The 22365-nt window shown below is 32.8% G+C and overlaps 1 protein-coding gene across 4 annotated transcripts in view; it reads left to right on the top strand.

Annotated features, from left to right (window-relative positions):
- The window catches only part of LRP1B (LDL receptor related protein 1B), a 1954889-nt gene that overhangs the window by 1823488 nt on the left and 109036 nt on the right, over positions 1 to 22365 (top strand). For 3 of the 4 annotated variants that reach the window (XM_005573071.4, XM_015433154.3, XM_074008981.1), the window contains 5 exons: positions 1489 to 1614; positions 2644 to 2781; positions 4319 to 4453; positions 7713 to 7832; positions 9777 to 10018. In XM_005573071.4, the coding sequence (XP_005573128.4) occupies positions 1489 to 1614; positions 2644 to 2781; positions 4319 to 4453; positions 7713 to 7832; positions 9777 to 10018 (761 nt within the window). The remainder of the gene's footprint in view (positions 1 to 1488; positions 1615 to 2643; positions 2782 to 4318; positions 4454 to 7712; positions 7833 to 9776; positions 10019 to 22365) is intronic. The other variant, XR_012421093.1, reaches the window with a different exon arrangement.

Raw genomic sequence — 22365 nt, 5'->3', positions numbered from 1 at the left:
ACATGAGATGACATGAGGTTTGAGAAAATTAAGAGACATTCCTAAAAGATCTAAAGAGGAGGGAGTATATTTAGAAAATGGACCAAATTTCACTTAAAGCAAGTAAGTCAGGGATGGAGTGCAACTTATTTAAGAAGCTGTAATAAAGTTGTATTGCTCAAATATTGAGATGGACAAAGGATGAGTCTGCAGGATTGGCACGAACAAGATAGTGACAAGTCTATTAGGCCATTCAAAGTATCTTAAATTGTATTCTCAAGGAAATTGATAACTGTAGAACAAATGGTTACATGAATATGTTAGACTGATTTTTTTCTCATGGCTTTTTGAGGCTCTGAGAATGGAATATGAAGCCAGAGACATTCAGCATATCTCTCTGTAAAAGATAATAAACGCTAAGCTATTGTAACTGGTAGAGATGGCTAGAAGATGCCAAACCTGGGGACAATAGCAACAGAACTTGGTGACTACTGAGAATTGATGGTCAATGGGAGGAATACATTCGAATAATTCCAGACTTTTGGATATGATATGCCACCAACTGAACAATGGAAATAAAGTGTGTTTGAGAACAAGGGGTTAAGACGAGATGATAAAGAGCTGAGTGATGAGCTTGTTAAATTTGAAACTGTTGAAGGGATGTCGTACAACCAATTGTGAGATGTTTGAACTAGATAGAGAATTGAAAGTCTTCAGGATGTAGTGGAAAGTAAATCAATGAGAGTGAATAAACATATATAAGCAAAGAATTCAAGTGTGAGAACATCAGGGGAACAACGACAGAGTCCTGGATAATTTCACATCTAAGGATGAAGACTAATGACAGATACTTCCTGCTTTAAGAGTGGAAGTCTTCAGATTAGATAGTAATAGAGGAGACAAATGTAAAATTCCCTGGCTTTCATTGTGGTCTTTTTAAATACACACAAAAACATGCACATTAAAAACAAATAGCTAAGATCATCTATGTGCCTCAAATACATATCTAAACCTTTGTTTACAGAGACAAAGAGTAAGAAATAAAGCTATAATACTGTTGGGATTTTTGTTTGTTTGTTTTCACTGAATGACCTATTTTCAATTTTGGGCCTGTAACATATGCTTGCTCCGGCTCTAGGCTGTGTGAAATTGCTCTTTGAGATAGCTAAGTGTCCTGCCATATTGCATAATTGTAGGCATAAATTAATTTGGTACACTAAGTAAAGTCAGCTAACATAAGGCATCTGGAAATGAGACCATAAAGTTTGGCTCTTTCTTATTTCCTTGAAGATCCTCAGCTGTGCACATTTTTCTGTAGTTAATATAAATAACTAGAATCATCACATATTTTTCTGGTAGCCACTAGTAGGCAATTGTCATAGCAAAAAAAGATATTTAGAAAAGTTAGCTTATGGATTTGAAAAGAAAGAATAAAAGAAAAAGGGAGAATGTTCTTCATAAATCAGTGTACCCGAAGGAGCTTCTTTGGTTTTTCTTCTTTTTCTTCAGTCAAATTTATTTGTCCATCCACAAGACCTCACAGATGCAGAAATAACAGAATATGCCTACAGTCTGAGCAAATGTGCAATGGGATTGATGACTGCGGGGACAACTCAGATGAAGATCACTGTACTGGTAAATGCGTTTAATGTGAAATAATTCAGTGATGGCTACAAGGTTCTCTGATGACTTGGGGTACAAATATTTTAAAAAATATATATTTCTTATGTGGATGTCTGAGGGCATTATTTTCAGACATTTGATCTTCTGACAAGGTATAAAAGTATTCCACCAGCATTTCATTTGCCTTATAGCTGTGCACCTTTATCCATAGTTCCCACTAACCACTTTATTCTAGAAAATATTAATCCCGGAGAAGCAATATAGAGATTTTAAAATGCTCCTTGTTTAAAGATCTAATTCGTTGAAGAAAGGGAGCTTATATAGATTGTATGTATATGCAATTCCTTTTTCCAAATTCTGAAGTTCAAAAACCTTTTAATGCAAAAGACTTATGTTTGCAGTAAAATCATTTGGAGACAAAAGCTTGACCTGATCTAATTGGAGCCATTTAATATCATCCTCTAAAAAAATTCCACTTAGGGTAAATATTTTTTAAATTTTCTGTAGATATCAGTGTTACTTACTTAAAGTAAACATACCGTCACTTTCCTAAAATCTAAAAATTTCAGAATGTTTAAAAATTTGACCTTGAGGCCGGGCGCGGTGGCTCACGCCTGTAATCCCAGCACTTTGGGAGGCCGAGGCGGGCGGATCACAAGGTCAGGAGATCGAGACCACGGTGAAACCCCGTCTCTACTAAAAATACAAAAAATTAGCCGGGCGCGGTGGCGGGCGCCTGTAGTCCCAGCTACTCAGGAGGCTGAGGCAGGAGAATGGCGTAAACCCAGGAGGCGGAGCTTGCAGTGAGCCGAGATCGCGCCACTGCACTCCAGCCTGGGCGACAGAGCGAGACTCCGTCTCAAAAAACAAAAAACAAAAAACAAAAAACAAAACAAAAAAAAATTTGACCTTGAGAGCTTCAAATCAAGAATTATAAACCCATGTTTTTCATAGTAGTTAGTAAAATTTTGGAGATATTACATGCTCAATAGTGTGTTTTGATTCTGTGGAGCACTAATCATTTTTTGTATGCCTCTATAGGTAAGCTGACATATAAAGCAAGGCCTTGTAAAAAGGATGAATTTGCTTGTAGTAATAAAAAATGCATCCCTATGGATCTCCAGTGTGATCGACTTGATGACTGCGGAGATGGTTCAGATGAGCAAGGATGCAGAATAGGTGAGCTTGTTTTCTGTTAAGCAAAGTACCGGGATACACAAGTCTAACTTCTGCTTGTATATGACTAAAATTTTCTGGATGTAAATATTGCTCTTCAAAATATGCTTTACTGATGCCCTTTTTCAAAAACCTTTGCCAAAGCAACCTTAGAATACTACTTAAGTTAATTTCAGACAGTATGAAGTGGACAAGGTTGACTTTGTAAAGAGTACCCTTGTTAAAGCAGAAGCTGCGAAATCAATATTCAGATATAGAAATTGATGTCAGCAATGTAATCTATATCATTTAGTAATTTGTCTTAGACAAATGTAGTATTTTTAAATTTTATAAACAGTGATATTTAGTTGAATGGTAGTAAAGGTCTTAATTTAGTCAATGATTTTTTAAAAAAATTAATCCATTGCCAAATCATTCTTATAGAAGATGTGTTTTTTTTTTTTTTTTTAGCTCGGGTGCCATGATACTTGAGTTATTACATTCTGATTGCGAATAGTTTATATTTAACTAATGCTTGGCATTTGACTTTTTTGTATTAGATAAAAATAATTAAATTTATGATCCTAAATTCAGTTTGCTTACAGAAGTCACACAATATTTCCTACTTTTGGATCTTTTCTTTTATTTTTATTTATGCATCTAAATGTTCCTAACTTAGGGATGAAGCAATACCCACCAGGATATGGCTACATGTGTCTAAACCGTGGTATCATGCCACTGACCTATTTTAACTAATTGTAAAATATTCAAGTCAGTGGGGACAAATAATAGTTACAATTATAATAAAGTTCTCATATTTGTCAAAAATTTGATTTAAGTAACTTAGAGATAATATAATATTATCCTTATAATAATGTCCCTCTCATTTATTTAAAAGAGAAGATTTTTTAAAATGTTTTCCTGAATGGGAGATAAAGCAGTAAAATTGCAACTGCTCTCCTGGAAATTACAAGTAACTTTTTGTCTGTCCCAGAACGTTGCAGCTTATAAACAACCATTCTGAGCACATTACACACTCAAGTGTTACTCTTCATATGTCTGTCCAGCATAAAAAAATGAAATTTAAACTGCTGATTTAGCCAACTTGCTTGAGTAACTTAGCAGTACCCTTGATTGAGTTTACAAATATTAAGCGTAGGTTAGCAATAAATGCCTCAATTTCTAAGTAGCTTATAGGAAATGCTTTGGCTCTCAGAGAAGGGTGTAGTACTTATATATGGTACTGTAATAAAGATAGCCTATCATTAGAATCATTGACTCCTGACTTACTTTAAAAAAGTATATTATAGCTTAAGAGCAACCCTAAATATCAGCTGTTAGCAGCTTGGTCTAATCTGTATTTAATGTTAATGAATTCAGTTTTTATACTTCTATACATTTATAAGACATGGGGCTTATATGGAGAGAAGACCTTAACCTTATATACTCAAAAATAGTTATCTATGGAGTAATCAATACCATTTCAAGTATTTTTGAAAAGTAAACTCCCCACTTCAGGAATTAGAATTATATTAGTTTTGATAATATTTTTAAATCCCAGCTCCTACTGAATATACCTGTGAAGATAATGTGAATCCATGTGGAGACGATGCAAATTGTAACCAAATAAAAACATCTGTTTTCTGTCGCTGTAAGCCTGGATTTCAGAGAAACATGAAACACAGACAATGTGAAGGTAGAGTACTTTTCCTCAACAGCTTGCTCGTAAATCTTTGGGTTATGAAAAGACTCCCAAGACTTCTAAATTGTGAAATCACAGGGGATTGATTTTCATCAAAATGATGTCTATCTACGGGATACCATTTCACTTATGAGAATGAAAGTCTCTGGGGTCAAGAGCTTGTTTGTTTGTGGAGCTAAGCTAACCACGACAGAGGCTACAAAGCTTTTTCTATAGCAAATTCAGAGCTGCAGGAATTTCAATTCTATTGCTACAATACTGTTTTGAAATGCAAATAATGAAATTGCTGGTTCAGGAACTATTGGAGAATTAGTCTTGCTTCATGAAAAAAAAATATGTTTATGATGACCCATTTCTCTTGAGTGTGGCATTTGCAATACTGAAATAGGTAAATCACATTTAGAGAGGCATGGGCTTTTGTCCTAAAATCATGTTTTAAATAGATCATAATGTGTCTTTAAAAATTCAAAGTCAGGATCTACATAAATCTGTCAACTTACTTGAGATCATTTAAAAATTGAGCATGTAGGATAGCCAAAATCTTATAGTAAGTAAGTAAATATAATCTACATCAGTGTTCTAACTATAGAACCATGAAATACAGACCCATATGCACTTTCTGCAAGTTTCTCCAATAAAACTGCTATTTGTATTCATATTCACATTATTGTAAGTACAGCCAAACTTAAAATAACTAAGTCTGGCTTATCCAGGCTAAATTCAAGTCTTCAAATGCTTTTACCTACCAGCTTGCTTTTGTTATGTCTCTCTGTGATATTTTGGGGCTAAGAAAAATGATTTTACTTTGTGTTAATCAAAATGGAATTATTTAAATGAATTGATTCTACTCACCCAAAAGGGGGATAAGTGTAGTCATGTCATGTTTATCTACATTTTGAGTTATATGTGTATTTGGATTATTCGTGACATTTGATTTTTCCATTACCGTGAGATTGAAAGCTGACAATCTAGGTTTCCTGTATTTTAGTTAACAAATGAATTATCTTTCAAACTATGGTATTTATTTTTCCAAGGCTCTATCAATTACATATAAACACACACACAAACACAATTCTTTCAAGATTTTAATTTCATAACATTTATTTTCTAATATTTATTTGTGAGTGGATTTTTTCTGTATGTATGTACTAAATTTAGAAATTATATTCTTCAACTTTTCTTAATTTTTAATTGTATTCCACAGCAAATATAACCTGCACACTACATTCTTTATTTTAAGTTGCTATGAATCTACTTTTTCATATTATTTTGTAGGACAAATGAGTAACTTCTGAACTCTAATAAAATGTTCATCTATTAAAATAGTTCTATTTCAGTGTCGAAGAAGGGTAAGACAACTTGGATTCTATAATCCAAAAATTTAAATGTGTTTGTACCCTTCACTTATGTATCTGAAAAAAATGCATAAGAAATTGCTGTTTGATGTTAAAGCCCAAACACTTCAATTAGAATATCTAAAGGGAAAAAAGTAAAGAGGAATGATGGAAGAAAGTAGAAGGGGATTAACAGTTGCTGAGTGCCAGGTACTGTTTTGGGTACTAGGCATGTGTGGAATTCCTCCATCCCCTTCAAAACCTCATGATCCAGGCTTTCTAGAGATGAGGAGAAAATGATGCTTTGGGCCAGTATGGAGACAAGTGAGGAAGTTGAGGTTTTATCAAATCATGCAGAATATTGCTTATTTGGATTCTGTACCAAAGGGAAACCATAGTGACAAATAACTGCCTGTTCAAAGTTACAGATGCTGAACAAATCAGAAATATTTGTTGTAATTGTGATGGTTAAGTACTGACAAGATGCATTCCACTTCATTCCTGTAAAATATTTATTAAAAACAACTAAATACAGTTTTCTGCATCTATTTACTCTACATTTCAATCAAATAGCAATGTGTTGTCCTGAAAATACTTATGTGTTCTTAGGCAAAGTATCACAGTAAAGTCAACAAAATCAGAAAACCTGAGTTTAAGCCCTGACGTTGTGATTTACAAGTGTCACTACCACTGAGCCTTAGAACCTTGTTGTGTGCTACGCAAAAAATAGGTATTCGTACTGTGCCGATTCTTAAATTCTCTTATTCAAGGGAAGGATTTATCTCACAGATTTATTAAGTAATTAGGAGATTATAAGTGATAAAATGAGGCAGGGGAAATATGCTGGTTAAACACAAAAGTAGAGAAGGAAAAGAGAGGAAGATTAGACAGTTCCCTAGAATAATCTGGCCTCAATCCTGGCTCTTCATAAGCCCTTAAAATTAGAGTCATGTGCCAAACTACATGACTCTAATTAAATCACATGAATACTGCCGTGATTTATTTATGTATGCTCGTGATTTAGAGTTATGTATTCATATATAGGCATGCAGTTTTTTGCTTGCTTAATTCACATAATCTCAATACAGCCCTTCTTGTTACATAGTCACTTCATATATATGAGTCCAGAAGTGTATTAGAGATGCACCCAAATCTTTGTTCTCTGCCAGTCATTGTGCAAAATCTGGCAATAAAAAAGGAATGTATCATAATTTATGTCCTCAAGGGACTGACATTCAAGTAGAAGATATGATGTAACCACATTCCTGAAATATAACAACAGTGTAAGAAAGAAACACCAGGAGAGCAAAGACTGGAGGAACTAGTGATGAATCATCACTCTCATATATCGTGGAGACCAAGGAAGGCTTTATTTCAGGTGGATCTTGAAAGATGAGTAGAAATTCTGTATGGAAACGTGGGCAAGGGCATTACAGGATGAAAGAATAGCCCATGACATCTGCAAAGGCATGGAGGTAGGTCATCACAAACAGCTTAAAAGAAAACCTCAAGGCAGGTCTATTTGCGTGAATGGAAATCTATACAACAAACCCCAATGGGGGTACAAGTTTATCTAGTAGCAAACCTGCACTTGTATCCTTGAACTTAAAAGGTAAAAAAATAAGTAAACATTTTAAAACAGAAAAAAAGAAGCCTCAGGGAAGTTTGAAATTGATGTTTTAATATTCTAAGTGGATTAATAAAAGCAATGGCAACTGATGAATCTTCTAGCACAAACATTGTGAAAAATGATTATACTTTCACAAATATGGCACTGCAAGTCACAGATTAAACATGTGAAAGGACAATAAAAACTAGTAATACGTTAAAGAAAAATAATTTTGCTTTTTTGAAATGTGGTAAGAATAGGAGTATGAACTGGGGTTCTGATGATGCTATTTTGAGCTCTTCTTTTCTAGACCTCAATGAATGTTTGGTGTTTGGCACATGTTCCCATCAATGTATAAATGTGGAAGGATCATATAAATGTGTGTGTGACCAGAATTTTCAAGAAAGAAATAACACCTGCATAGCAAAAGGTAAGATTATAACCACTATCACAAATACTATTACAATTTTGTTGTAAACATTTTATGGAGAAAACCATTTGCTATTTCATTTCAGTGACAGCTTCATTTCTCATAAAATAAAAATATTTTTAATGATTATTAATTTGACCAATTGATTAGTTAATATTAATGAATTTAATCTTATATGGCTTATGGAAATGACTATGAAATACATGGTTACTGTTAAAATCACATAGTGTTCAAAACAATTTTTCAAAAGGGGTAAAAGTTTAAAAGCCAGTGTGATAGAATGTGAAGTATCTCTCTTGATGGTCTGCTCTAAGGGAATATGATAAAAATTATACCCCTGGGATAAAAATAAAAGGTTAAACATTAGCATTATAAGGAGAAAGGAATTTTGAGTAAGAATTTTAAGGGTTTTAAAACAAGATCTTTCTTTCAAATTTAGAACTCCTCCACTTACTAATATTATTTTTTAAAAAGATTAAATGATAGGCCAGATGCAGTAGCTCACGCCTGTAATCCCAGGACCTTGGGAGGCCAAGGCAAGCGGATCACGAGGTCAGGAGTTCAAGAACAGCCTGACCGACATGGTGAAACCCCGTCTCTATTAAAAATACAGAAATTAGCCAGGCGTGGTGGTGTGCACCTGTAGTCCCAGCTACTTGGGAGGCTGATGCAGAAGAATCGCTTCAACCCAGGAGGCAGAGGTTGCAGTGAACCAGAATTGCACCACTGCACTCCAGCCTGGGTGACAGAGCAAGATTCCATCTCAAAAAAAGAAAAACAAGCAAACAAACAAACAAACAAAAAGATTAAATGATAAACTATGGTTCTGGGCAATTGTAGGTATAGATTTTAATATTCATATGTTTATGCTAAATAATATTGTAACTTCAATATTGTTAGCTGCAAGGTATGATTGGACATTATTATTATAATAAGATTGTTATTACAAGAAGAAAAGGATGACATAATGGATCAGCTGTGGGCTATAGCATTAGATATACTTGGATTGGAATCCCAGCACAGCACCTTTTAGACTGTGTGGTCTCGAGGAATTCACTAAAGTGTCTGAGCCTCAGTTCAGTTTCCATAGTTATAAGAAGTGAAGATAAACTGTGAAAGGCTTAACATAGCGTTTGACACATAATGAGCATTCATTCATTATATAATGTTAATGAGAGCTATTAACATTACAGAGCTGAAAGGCATCTCATGGGTTATTATTATTATTATTTATTTGCAGAAACTGTATCTGCAATCCAACCTCTCTTTAGGGCTTCATTAATATTTTAATTGATATTTTTGGCATTTGCTTTAGGGTTTTACTTGTCAGTATGAAAATGACATTAGTATTCTATTGTAGATGTCAAAAATTTAGAATGTTTCACTTAGCAGGATTCTAGATAATTTAGAGATTATAGAACTTTAATGTAATAAATGCTGATATCTTTTTATGCTAAAAGTTAATAAGTACTTAAGATGTATAAATACAGTAAGAGGAAGATTCTTCATATCTTAATTTTTATTTCTTAGCCTAAAGTAATGATCACTCAGGTTCATAAATTAAGTACTCAGAAACTTTAGAAGCTTAATAAGTATACAACATAGCACCTGGACATTGACAATTGATGCATTATAACCTACTGTATTGTGACTTATCAAATAATAATCTCTCTTCATATAAAGGACATCTATATGTACATAATTTCTAGCCACAAGGAAAGATTGGCACTAGAAAACCTCTATCAATAATTATTATAAATATTTAGATAAGTGGATATCAGAAATAATAAGCCGTAAAGACTAAAAGATAATATAAAGCTGGTTGATTTTTGAGGAAAAACTGTATTAAGAATAATAATTCAAGATCATTTAAAAGTACAATTATTGCTTTTAACATTAGTTGAAATTTACTTTATTTTTGTATTTTATTATAATAATCTCCAGGCTCTGAAGATCAAGTTCTCTACATTGCTAATGACACTGATATCCTGGGTTTTATATATCCATTCAACTACAGTGGCGATCATCAACAAATTTCTCATATTGAACATAATTCAAGAATAACAGGGATGGATGTATATTATCAAAGAGATATGATTATTTGGAGTACTCAGTTTAATCCAGGCGGAATTTTCTACAAAAGGATCCATGGCAGAGAAAAAAGGCAAGCAAACAGTGGCTTGATTGTAAGTAAATACCATTATATATTTGAAAGTCCATACCTTTCCAACAGCTGCTTTTTAAATAAAATGTATCTATTGTAATATCTAATTATATTAATTAATATATTCAATTATTTTCCCAATATTTTCCTTGTATAGCAATAATGTATTTCTCTGCTCATTCATTATCATAGCTGTACATGACTTATTTTAGTTGTACGCTTTTATGTTTTTGCTTTAATGTATTTGACTTATATATAGTATAAGAATGCTAATGAATGATACCTAACATCTCCAGAACATCTGCTCCATAGTGCTTTACAATTATTATGAATATAAGCTTTTTTATCATGAGATGAGATTGGGAAACATCACATTATTTTTACATTAGAAAGTAGTGTAATGCAGGGATAATTGTTTCTCTTCTTACATTATCATAAATATACTTCTACTCTAGGGCAGGACATCAACTCAAAGGTGTAACCATTTCTTCTGACTCCTGATAACTATATTTCAGGAAACATCCAAAACAGAAATATTGTGCACTTGTGTATGATGGACATGTTGATAATCATGGTTTTTGAGAAAAATAAACTGGAATATGTTTCAATTTATGGTTATAGATTATCCCTTTTTGTTTTAGGGCATGTCAAGTTATTGTGTGTTTTATATTTTTAAGTAACCTGGAAGGAAAATGACAGATAAATGTGTATTTTTATAGGGCCTGGCCCATTCCTGTACAACCAAAAAGTCAAGTGCTGTCCCAGCAGGATGTAATTGAAGCTTTGTGTTTAACAAAAATTAGAGGTTCCTATCTAGAAGTCCTCCCTACTTTTTCTACTAGCATCTACCATAAACACTTGAACTACATGAATCCATTTGATGCAAGTCTGGAACATATTTTAATTTTATCAGCAGTAGATGGCAATATGCTGGTTTTAAAATAAGCTATTGTAGCTTTCAAATTCAGATTTAGATTAACTTAGATGAAACCTTTGAGTAAAAATCCATGTATACCAGAATTGTTCAATTCCTATTTCCTCGAACACAATAGCTACCATTAACTTTTGTTAGCTCTAAAACAGAAATCTGCCTGTTGAAAACATTGCTTCTATGGTAACATGGCATCTGTTGTTAATGAATGAATAAAGAGTATATACTGTGGAGTTATATTGGCTGAGTTTGAATCTTATTCCTGTTGCTTACAGGCCTCTTAGCTTCTTGGTACTCTATTTCAAGAGGTTCTAGTGATGATTCAGTTTACATATTAGTATATTAACTATATACTAAAATTAATTGTATATAATTACATGTAACTAATAAATAATATACATTAATTATATGTATTTTATATACTAATGTTTAACTGTCTAGGTACATAGGAAGTACTATTTAGATGCTTGCTATTAATAGTAGGATGATTCTGTTGATGATGGTGATGACATTAATAACAATAATTGGCAAAATGTTCTCTGCTTCATATTAGCACATTAAACATTATTTGCAAATTACATATCTGCATTTTATAATTGATAAAGATAGACACATCTTTAATTTTGGCATAATTTTTCAAGAAAAGTCTTTGTTTTATTTAGCTTTGTGCTTTGAGGAAATTGATTGTCCTTTAGTTCAAGGGTCTCCAACCCCCAGGCCACAGACCAGTATCAGTCTGTGGCCATTAGGAACCTGATTGCACAACAGGAGGTGAGCAGCTAGTGAGGGAGCATTACCATCTGAGCTCTGCACACTGTCAGAGCAGTGGTGGCATTGCATTTTCACAGGAGCGCAAACCCTATTGTGAACTGTGCATGGGAGGAATCTGTGAACTGTGCATGCAAGGGATCTAGATTGCTGAGTTCCTTGTGAGAATCTAATCCCCCACCCACCCCATTCGTAGAAAAGTTGTCTTCCATGAACCTGGTCCCTGGTGCCAGAAAGGTTGGGGACCGCTGTTCTAGTGAACAGAATTCACAAAATTTATTGTAGATTTTAAGCCAAATTCACTCAATGTTTGGTAACTAAGTTTTCATTCTTATACACAGAAATGTATTTATGTATTTTACTTGAATATTTATTTATATGTGTATATTTTACATATTTTATCTTTATTAATGTGTTATGGAATCTTTCATATTCAATGGCAAAGCTTGATTAGACTTATTTTAATAGGATATAAAACTTTATTTACTCTTTTAATGATAGTAATAACTTGTGTTATATCATCCAGACTTCCTATGTTTTGCTTTTGTTTTCACCTCTCTATTTAAATCTCTCATGACTAATAGCATTCACAAAGAAGAAAAATGGATAACAGTAGGAGTGCATTTTCTACTAAGGAGTTCATCATAACTAACTAAATGCCGTAATTATAAGTTTGGAACCTCTGAGCCATGAGTTTTAGCACTATAAGCCAAATTTCCTAACAATTCTAGCCAATACATTATTTTAAAAAATACTTTAGCGCTGCACTGATAAAAGCAACTATTTAACTTTGCTTCCTAAATCTTTTTGTATTCCTGATATTTCAATATTATAAAGACAGACTAAATCTATTATTACCACCTTAGTGAGTAATATGAATTGTAGAGCAATTAACTTGAAAGATATATCACATATCTGAGTCTCAGCTTACTCATCTGAAAACAACTATAATATTGAAGTACACAATTTCTACAACTCCTTTGAGATAATAAATATATTTGATTTCCAAAAGATGTATGGCATATCATATATCTATCCAATTATTATCTGGACAATTTGTGTTTATTCCTCTGAAATCTGTCTTATGTATTAATAATTGATTTTCTATCTTATGAATTACTCTGCCATGTAAACATTGGTTCTTCTAACAGTAACACGCTAGTCATCCCTTAGTTTAATGAGCATGTAATCTAATTCATCTTGTAAGTTTTGACACAAATATTAAATAATACTGATTGAGACTTCCCCACCCCTTGAAAAATAAAACTCAAGATTTTTTCCCTAGGCTGATTATGGCACATTGATTTCTATCTCTGAATCAATAGACAAGGGAGCGAAAAATCTACAAATCAAGTTATGAATACATTAGTTGTAACTCCATTATCAGTGAACCAAATGGAAGAAGTTAGCCATGTGGTAGCAGGATGTTTTAAAAACATACTTGCGGATACTAAAAATATTGGAATAGTTCAATTTCCATAAATAGTATAAAATCTGTTGCATCAAAAACCAGAAGAATATTATTCAGACAACTAAATGTTAAATGAAGTCCATTCCAAAAAAAATGGTTATTTTTCCATATGATCCTGTTTCATTATTATTATTATTATTATTATTATTATTATTTTGGAAATTGTGAAGGCAATACTCTTCTGTAATCTATGAAAATGGTTAGAATACTAATAATTATTATAAATTTAAATTTCAAATGCAGACCAAGTTGTTTATAATTAGAAATACTTATGATTTTCTAATCTTCTGGGCTATACAAAAGGAATGGATTTTTTTCCTTTAAGAAAATAAATAATTTAAAACTTAAAAGAGTGACATGATTTAATCTGTACATAAGGCATAATGAGACTTCCGAATTTTAATTTTAGTACCCAGAACAGAATATAACAGCTTTATGCAACAATTGTACATGCTCTTGGGCAATTTATCATTTTTAGTATGAGATGCTATACAAAAAAGCATATGAGGGGAAACACTATAAAGTAGGTTAATGTTTGGAAAAATGCAAATAACTCTAAAAGCACAGATTAAATTTTTACCACTAAAAATCTAAATATTCCTAAGCAAAACAAATACTCAGATTTATCTGATCTACTTGACTTTGAAAAGTAAATATGAGATGTCATTTTGTGGTATGTTCTCCTTTTTGTAAATAGAATGTTCAGGATAAACATGCTTATTATTTTACTGATTAATAATCATATATTTTTCTCAAAAAGTTGATTACGTCATTTTGTTTTCCCAAAACCCTTTTTTTTTTTTTTTTTGAGACGGAGTCTCTGCCGCCCGCGCTGGAATGCAGTGGCCGGATCTCAGCTCACTGCAAGCTCCGCCTCCCGGGTTTACGCCATTCTCCTGCCTCAGCCTCCCAAGTAGTTGGGACTACAGGCGCCCGCCACCTCGCCCGGCTAGTTTTTTGTATTTTTTAGTAGAGACGGGGTTTCACTGTGTTAGCCAGGATGGTCTAGATCTCCTGACCTCGTGATCCTCCCGTCTCGGCCTCCCAAAGTGCTGGGATTACAGGCTTGAGCCACCGCGCCCGGCCCCCAAAACACTTTTAACAACATATCTATTTAAGTTATTCCTAACAGGTCTCAATTTTTAATTGAGGTATAAATCTCATACCCAATATATGAGTCTCTGTGTATCACAAGCACACACACACACACACGCACACACACACACAAAAGTGCATAGGTGTGCATATGCACTCACAAATAAGCGTGTGTGTGTGTGTGTGTGTACAAAACCACTTAAAAGTCTTGTTTCAGAACATCTGGGTACTGCTAAAAATTGATAGTCATCTGAGTTCATTCAAATCAGAGTTACAATCATTTATTATGATTACGTGGAAAAAATCTAAAGCTATCAGTTCATTACATCATTACAATTTGTGGTTTGATTGTTGTTAATTGCACAAGACAGGCACTCAATAATACATATTGACTCTGGTAAATGATAATGTAACAGTTATGATCTAGTCAAAATTTTACTAAACAAGTCAAAGAGGTATAAATTTGACACTTTGCTATCATGGATTTTTAGTTCCTTAAACAGTATTTACTCATTAAAAATATACCAGTGATAATTATTATATGAGTCTACAATAAATAATGCTGAGGAAATTATTAATAAAAAGCATAGCATTTTAGGGGAAACCAGTCAAAATTTATTCATTCATACCCAAAGGCTTATTTAAAGCCTACTTGTTAGTTTTGGTGTTGGGTTTTTGGAATGCAATAATAACAGAACTGAAATCTTGCTTTCATGGAGCTTATTTTCTAGGGAAGAAAGAGAAAGTTAATTAAACTCATAAGTAGATCAATACAGAAAATTCCAATTTTTAAAAATGTATTAAAGGAATTAAATAATGAACTAAGAAAGAAAAATTCAGATAATGCAATTCCCAACATAAGATGAGTAAAGGCCAATTTGAAGAGAGAAGATTTGAGTTGTGATGAGAAAGAAGTAATACTATTTTATATATATACATGTATATGAGTTATGAGAGGACATGAATCATAAATATATATATTTATGTATATATGTTATATGCATAAAATTAAATTATGTTATATGTATTAGGTATATATATTTATATGTGTAGATATACATATATACATACATACACAAACATATTCTGGGCTAGAGATACACATTAAAGACTAGCAGAGTAGAAGATGTACATAAAACTATGAAGCCAGATTAGATTACCGGTAAGAGAAGAAAGGAGGAAAAGAAGGACTGCAACCAATCTCCCAAGCAAAATTAAAATGATGACAAGGAGTAGCCAGTGCATTCAGAGAAAATAAGAAGATGCAGAGTTACAAAAACTGAGAGAGGAGAATATTTTGAGAAAGAGATCAGGGTCATAATTTTAGTATACTTCTAAGAGATCAAGTGAATGACGACAAGGAAGTATTCAACAAATTTCGTGGCAGAGATTCATTAAGGACCTTAAGAAATTTAGGGTATATGGAGGAGGCAGGCATCAGAGAGCACAAGTAGGTATGATTTCCCACTCATTTAGAAATATCTGGAGATATTTTTGATTGTTACAACCGGGAGACTACTTCAGGTATCAGGTGGGTAAGGCCAGAAATGCTGCTTAACACACTACAATGGATAGGATAACACACTACAAAATATCCTGAGCAAAACATTGGCAGCAGTGAAACTGAGAAAGCCTTCACCACAATATCAGCCTCTCCAGCCAGGCTTTCAGTAGATACTTATTTTATCATGTCATATTATGTAATCACAAGCCTGTAAAATAAAATGATACTAAGGTGAATTACCAATGTAGTTATTATTTAATTGGTGTTTTAACGTTTCTTTTTTTCCCTCACCTACTCATTCTCTTTTACTTGCTCCTTTTCTTTATCCGTCTTAATAATGAAATACCCCAGGCTCAGACCTTAGTCTTCTACTCTCTTCCCTTACTTCCTTGTTGAGCTCACATAGTTTCATGGCTTAACATATATGGACATGTTAACATAATTGATATCATCCCTTGTCCAACTGCTTACTTTCTTTTTCTTTTGTATCTAAAAAAAAATATTGAAACTATAATGCCCCGAAATAAACTTCACATTGTATCCCTCAAATCCACTTCTGTAATCTCATTTAATGACAACTCTATTTTTCACATGTTTAAAATAAACATCTTGGAGTCATTAGTTGTTGCTGATTCCTTTCCTTCCATCATAACTAATAAATCAGGAAGTCTTGTTGAATACACCTTCCAGGTATGTCCAAGAGTGGGCTACCTTATATTAGCTTTGCTGAGGGCACCTAGGTTTGATCCAGGCATCTTTCTTTTGAATTAGTTCAGTAGCCTCCTAACTTCTGTCCTTGCTGCACTTTTCACTCACAATCCAGCAGTCAGAATGGCAAAAAGTGAAAAGGATTCTTTATCCTGTTTCCTCAAAGTCCACAGCTCTCTTAATAGACGATCAATTTGTTCTGTACTATACAAATATTTTTCTATAAATTTATATACTGGTACATCTAGAGCATTTTTAGAAGCTCAAGCTATAATTGTCATAAAATAAACTCTACATATTTAAATATATACAGCATATACAATTTCAAAAGTTTTGATTATCATCACAATCAAACTAATGAACATATCTATATGACCTCCAACTCTTTCCATATGGTCATCTAATTCCCTCAGTAATCTATTCCCCCAGACCCTGGCCCACTTTTCTCCCATCACCAGACAACTACTGATTGATCGGTCGTCTTTCACTCAGCACAATGATTGTGAGATTCATCCATATTGTTTCATATATCAATAAGACATTCTTTCTTTGGCTGAATAGCATATTGTTATGTGGATATACCATCATTTGATTAGCTATTTACCTATTTATGAACTTAGATACTTGTACGACACTAGGGTTTTTTCAATATGTAGTAGAATCGTATCATACAAAGTCATTTCTGCTGTTTACTTTGTTCACTAAACAAGTTTTGAGACCTTACTGTGTTAGCTAATTTTACCTATGTCATTTTTTTTAATGATTGCACTCATAGTGTAAATATAACATCCTTCATTTCAATATTTATATTTTGAGAAACATAATTTGTTTGATTTTGTCTTGTTATTGCAAATAATGTCTTAGTGGTCATCTTCAAGTATAAGGGTAACAAAGCCTGTATTAGATAGTCCAGGCATTTTATGAAGTGAAAATGCTAGATTAAAGAGTATTCAAACTTAATTTTGAATAAGTACTTTCAGATTGCCTTCAAAAAGACTACTTTTAAAAAATGCTCAATATGTGAATTTGAATTTTTCCTAATGCTATTGCCAAAATCAGCATCATAATACTAATAAACTTTTGCCAATTGTTTTTGATGTGTATTTTCTGTATTGCGAAGTTTGAACACCTTTTCTTATGTTTTATTAACTATTCAAAATTCTGCTTCTTCCAGGGGTCTTATTTTGATCTATGCTTATTTTTTCCTTAAAGTGTTTTGTTTTCCATAAGATCTTATTATGCACTATTTATATACTGTAAATACTGAGTTTTTGTAAGATATACACCCCACACGCACACACAAAAAAAATTTCCTTCAAATGAATTTGCTTTGTTTCTGATGGTTTTTGCTATATAGAAGATTTGCTTTTTATGTAGTCAGATCTGATTGTCTTTTCCGTCAGTGCTCCTGGACATCACATCATATTTAGGAAAGTCTTTTATCCAGAACATGTACATACTTTCTATTCTTTCTTTTAATACTTCTTTTACTTTTAAATATTTATGTTTCTGATGGATCTGAATGCATTTATGTGTATATGGTTTGATGTGGAGATTTAACTTCCACCCTAAATATTAAATAGTCTTTCATTTCTCTAGTGATGGAGTAGGTATTTCTATTGTTCTGTGGTACTAAACTCTCAAAACGTATGCGTGAATATGGAGTCCCCATCATAGTCTTTGGATCTCTTTGTGGATCTGTGCCGCATGAACATATTTTAAAAATGTACTGTAGCATTATAGCGTATCTCTATGTATGAACTCTACAGCCATTCATTTGAAAATTATTTGAAAATCTTGCATTTTTATTTCTAAAATTGTTTTAGACTCTTAGTAGAAGAATAAACACATTAGAATTGGATTGCTGTTGCATTGCATTTTTAGATTAATTTGTGAGAAGTCATATCTATTATGAAATCCCTATGATAGAGATCCTAATAATCAATGATTCTTGTGTCTGAAGGGTTTATAGTATGTCATGCATAATTGGCCTTACCTGAATAGCAAATATTTTTATAACCATAGTAAGAAATATATGATTTTCCATGAAAGTTTAATTTCAAAGCTATTTTTTTGCTAGTTATATATTGCTTAACAGGAAATGTGGTTATGTATCTTTCTCTCAAACCTTAAGGAATAAAGTTGTTGTGTATACTATGAAAGTTGAAAGAATAATTATAAATGATATATGGCAAAATGAATTCACAAATAGTTATATAATACATAGCCTCACTAGCATCTGCTATTTTTTGATGTTTTAATAGTAGACATTCTAGCTTGTGAGAGATGGCATCTCATCGTGGTTTTTTAGATTTCATATTTTGTCCATCTTTGTCCCCAAAACCATCAATTTAACTTCCACACTCTTCTCCCTGGAGTTCATTAAGTTAGTCTCCTCTGGTTTTATCTATCCACTTTTGACCCTCACACCCAAGCCATTCTCCACACCATAGCCAAAACATTCTTAAAACATTAATCTGATCATCATATGTCCCTAAGTAAATTCTTCTACTGGATATCCTTTTAAAAACCATTGGTTTACAAGCCTCTTAGTCATTTTCAGCCTCATCTCCCATCACACCTCTCCCATTTTCTTACATAGCTATAAACAAGCACATATATATCCCCAAACACAAAGTTTTGTTCCAGCCCTATATAGGCCATATTTCACTACCAAGAATGCAACTTTTTATCTTCCCTTCAAAGTCATTTATGTGCTATTTTTTTCTGTCTTCCTTAATTTTTCCAATTAACCAAAGCTCCTTTATTAAAAAGACACCACTTTTATTATTATTATTATACTTATTATCACCACTGAGAATGATCTTGATCTTGTTGAAGCATCAGAGATCTCATCCCACAGAATGTGTTTTCAGGTCTTCCAAAGGCCCTGTTGTCATTTGAAGGGACATGCTCAAAGAAAGACTGAAGAATGTTAATTTTATGCCTAAAAAGTAGCCTACAAGGTGACCCCTTTATTATTCTGGGTTCTGTTTAGACTTGGAAATTTTATTGTCAGTTTAAGGAGTAATAAAATGCTAGGAAACTATAATGAAGCTGGCAAGAGAATGATATATGAAACTCAGCATTTCCTATATTTACATAGCACGTGTGCACATACACACATATTCATAATCTGAATGAATTTGATGGATGAGAGACACTGAGATAAAAGAACACAATTTATTTTGTGTATATCATATAAATCATGTATATACACATGTACATCTGCTAAAATTCCTGTTGATCCACAAGGAACTTACCTAATGATTCTGGAAACACACTGTCATTTGCTGCTTTAACTCTTTTCTATGTGTTTGTTACTGTCTTCATCCTCTTTCTGATAGATACACAATATCTTTATTAAATTCAATTCATTTTTGTGCAAACTGATTATATAAAGAAGTTATGTAGGTAAGATAATTGATTGAAATAGGCATAAACATTGGGAACACAGGTGATAGAGACAAACTGAACACATCTAATAAAAGGAGGGCACAGCAGGTAATTGGCTCTTCTATTCTGGAATGTTAGCCCGGTTTCGATATATCAAACTGTATGACCTTAATTTTCAAGAAAAAAACAAAAATTTGGATATATAATGTGACATTTTAATTTTAAAAGTTAGAATCTACTTTTTTTAAAAATTTTAACTTAAATTTACTCCTCAACCAATTGTTTTGATAGGTCTACTCTCAGGTAACTCTGAATTATTTCTCGAATGTTATGCATATTTAAATTGTAATTGTCCGAGGTATTCTACTTCCTTATTTCCAGGTCATTCACATATGATGTAGGATAATATCAGAATTACCAGCCCAAGCACGAACAAATTATTCAGTCACTAATGCCTAAAAATGAGCAATTACCATAGATATGCATTTAAGGCTATACGAAATGCAGACTTACCCAGAATGGATAATATTTCGAACTGTTACATAATTTACTGTTTAGGAGCTAGAGATGTTCAAAGATCATCTAATCCAAAGTCTTTGTTTTACACACCTTATAATATGGAGAGAAACTAGGACTAGGATTTAAATCAGTTCTTCTGATTCCAAATTCAGTGTGTTTTCTAATCTTCTGTGATATCTTTGTTTTTCTGATAGTGTGAATAAAAGTTTAGAGAGCCAGTCTTTCTCTTTATGGAGGACAGACGTGAATCAGGAATAAAAGGTTAAAGAACACTGAAGAGGCTTTAAAAAAAAAGAGTAACAGAGGCTTAAAAAAAAAGAGTAACAAAATCACATACATTATTGAGTCTTTAATTCAACGACAAATTTGGTCTTTTTAAAAAACTGTCTGAGAATTACGTCTGAAGTTTCTTTTTCATCTAACAGAAGATTATTTCAAGTTGACATGGTCCTAATGTAGATCGTTGCAACCTTAAAATTATTCAGATTGAAATAATCGATTGTTCAGTATAAATCATAAATAGAAGCCAAAGTTTTTTCATCTCTGCAATAGTTTTTTTTTTTTAATCTCGTACACATTCTAGCTCTAAATATAACTTTTTCTTGGTTCTCTAAGGATTTCTCCACTGCTATGTGAGCTCCTTGACTGACATATGAAATATTTGGATATTTTAATAGCATGACTAAGTCAATAGAATTTAGTAAAATTTAGAATTTGTGTAGTTATTATTTTACATCCACTCATTGGAAGCGAATCTGATTCATATTTTGAGAAGCAAAATGTCAATAGTCTTTTCATTTAGCAAAATATCCTACAGAGACATCCACACACAATTTCGTGAGGATGGTTTTACATCTTTGTTTTAATACAATTCCATTGGGAGATAAGTAACTTTAATAAAATTAGTTGAATTTTCTATTCTTAGATATACACCAAGATGAAAAACATCACAAATCAATAAAATATGTGGTATCACCTCAGTTTATCCTTGTGTAAACTAAATTTTCTTAAAGCATATTGCTAACTGTAAGAAATTTATTAAAACAGACAGCAGTATTTTCATGGCTCAAATGCTTGAACTCCCCTGTCATAGATTTTTCCCTTTTCCTGTTTTAAAACAAATGTCTTCAGTGACTTACATCTTCAGTTTATTGAAGCTGGAATTGTGACAGATACCTTACAATCTACACCTAGAAAGGATTAGTAATTTAAACTAGTAACCTCTAATTTAGTTACAAACTGTCACTTTTTTTGTAAGATGTAAGGGTTTCATTCATTTGACTAATGCATTCCTACAAAGAAGGATGCCTCAGGTCTCAAAACTGGCTGTGTATTTAGAGAGCTTATTAGAAATGAAATCATCTGTCTGAAGAATGCAGCCAAAATGTGTCTTCCACTCTGTTCAACAAGATGAGAAATACCCTTTTGTTGTCAGGGAAGCTGCATGCTCCTGCAGTCTCTCAAACAGGACACGTTTAATTAGCATCTCCATTTCATGGATGTACCTGTCTAGTGAGCTTGTCAATGGGGCAAATGAAAGTTGTATATTTTCTTCTCTCCAATCTGGTATGCTTGTTTGTTTTGTTTCATGATTTTTGAAGGCAAGGAGCTTAGCTCTCCTGTTCTGTTTTCCCATATCAATCTTCATTTCCACTCTCAGAATGTCAGTGTGCTTATCCTGTGTTTTTCCATTTTTCGTGTTTACCTGATTGATTTTGGTACCTCTCCTTAAAAAAATTGTGTGATCATAATATGAAGATCCAACAGGGGTTTCTGCCTTTCATCCTCCAGTGAACATCCATTCAATATAAGGCTCCCTTTTATGTGGTTAATACTATTCAAAATCCTGGTCAAGATGTGAATGGGAGAGATTATTTCTTTCCTATGAAGCTCAGTACAAAGGGTGATTTCCTAATTTGGCCATAGGTTGAGAGTAGGTTAATAATGTTGCCACCTTCTTCTGAGGGAGGTTGTCTT

The sequence above is a fragment of the Macaca fascicularis genome, chromosome 12 (assembly GCF_037993035.2).
Source record: "Macaca fascicularis isolate 582-1 chromosome 12, T2T-MFA8v1.1".
Lineage (NCBI taxonomy): Eukaryota > Metazoa > Chordata > Mammalia > Primates > Cercopithecidae > Macaca > Macaca fascicularis.
This window is presented reverse-complemented; position numbering and strand designations above follow the sequence as displayed.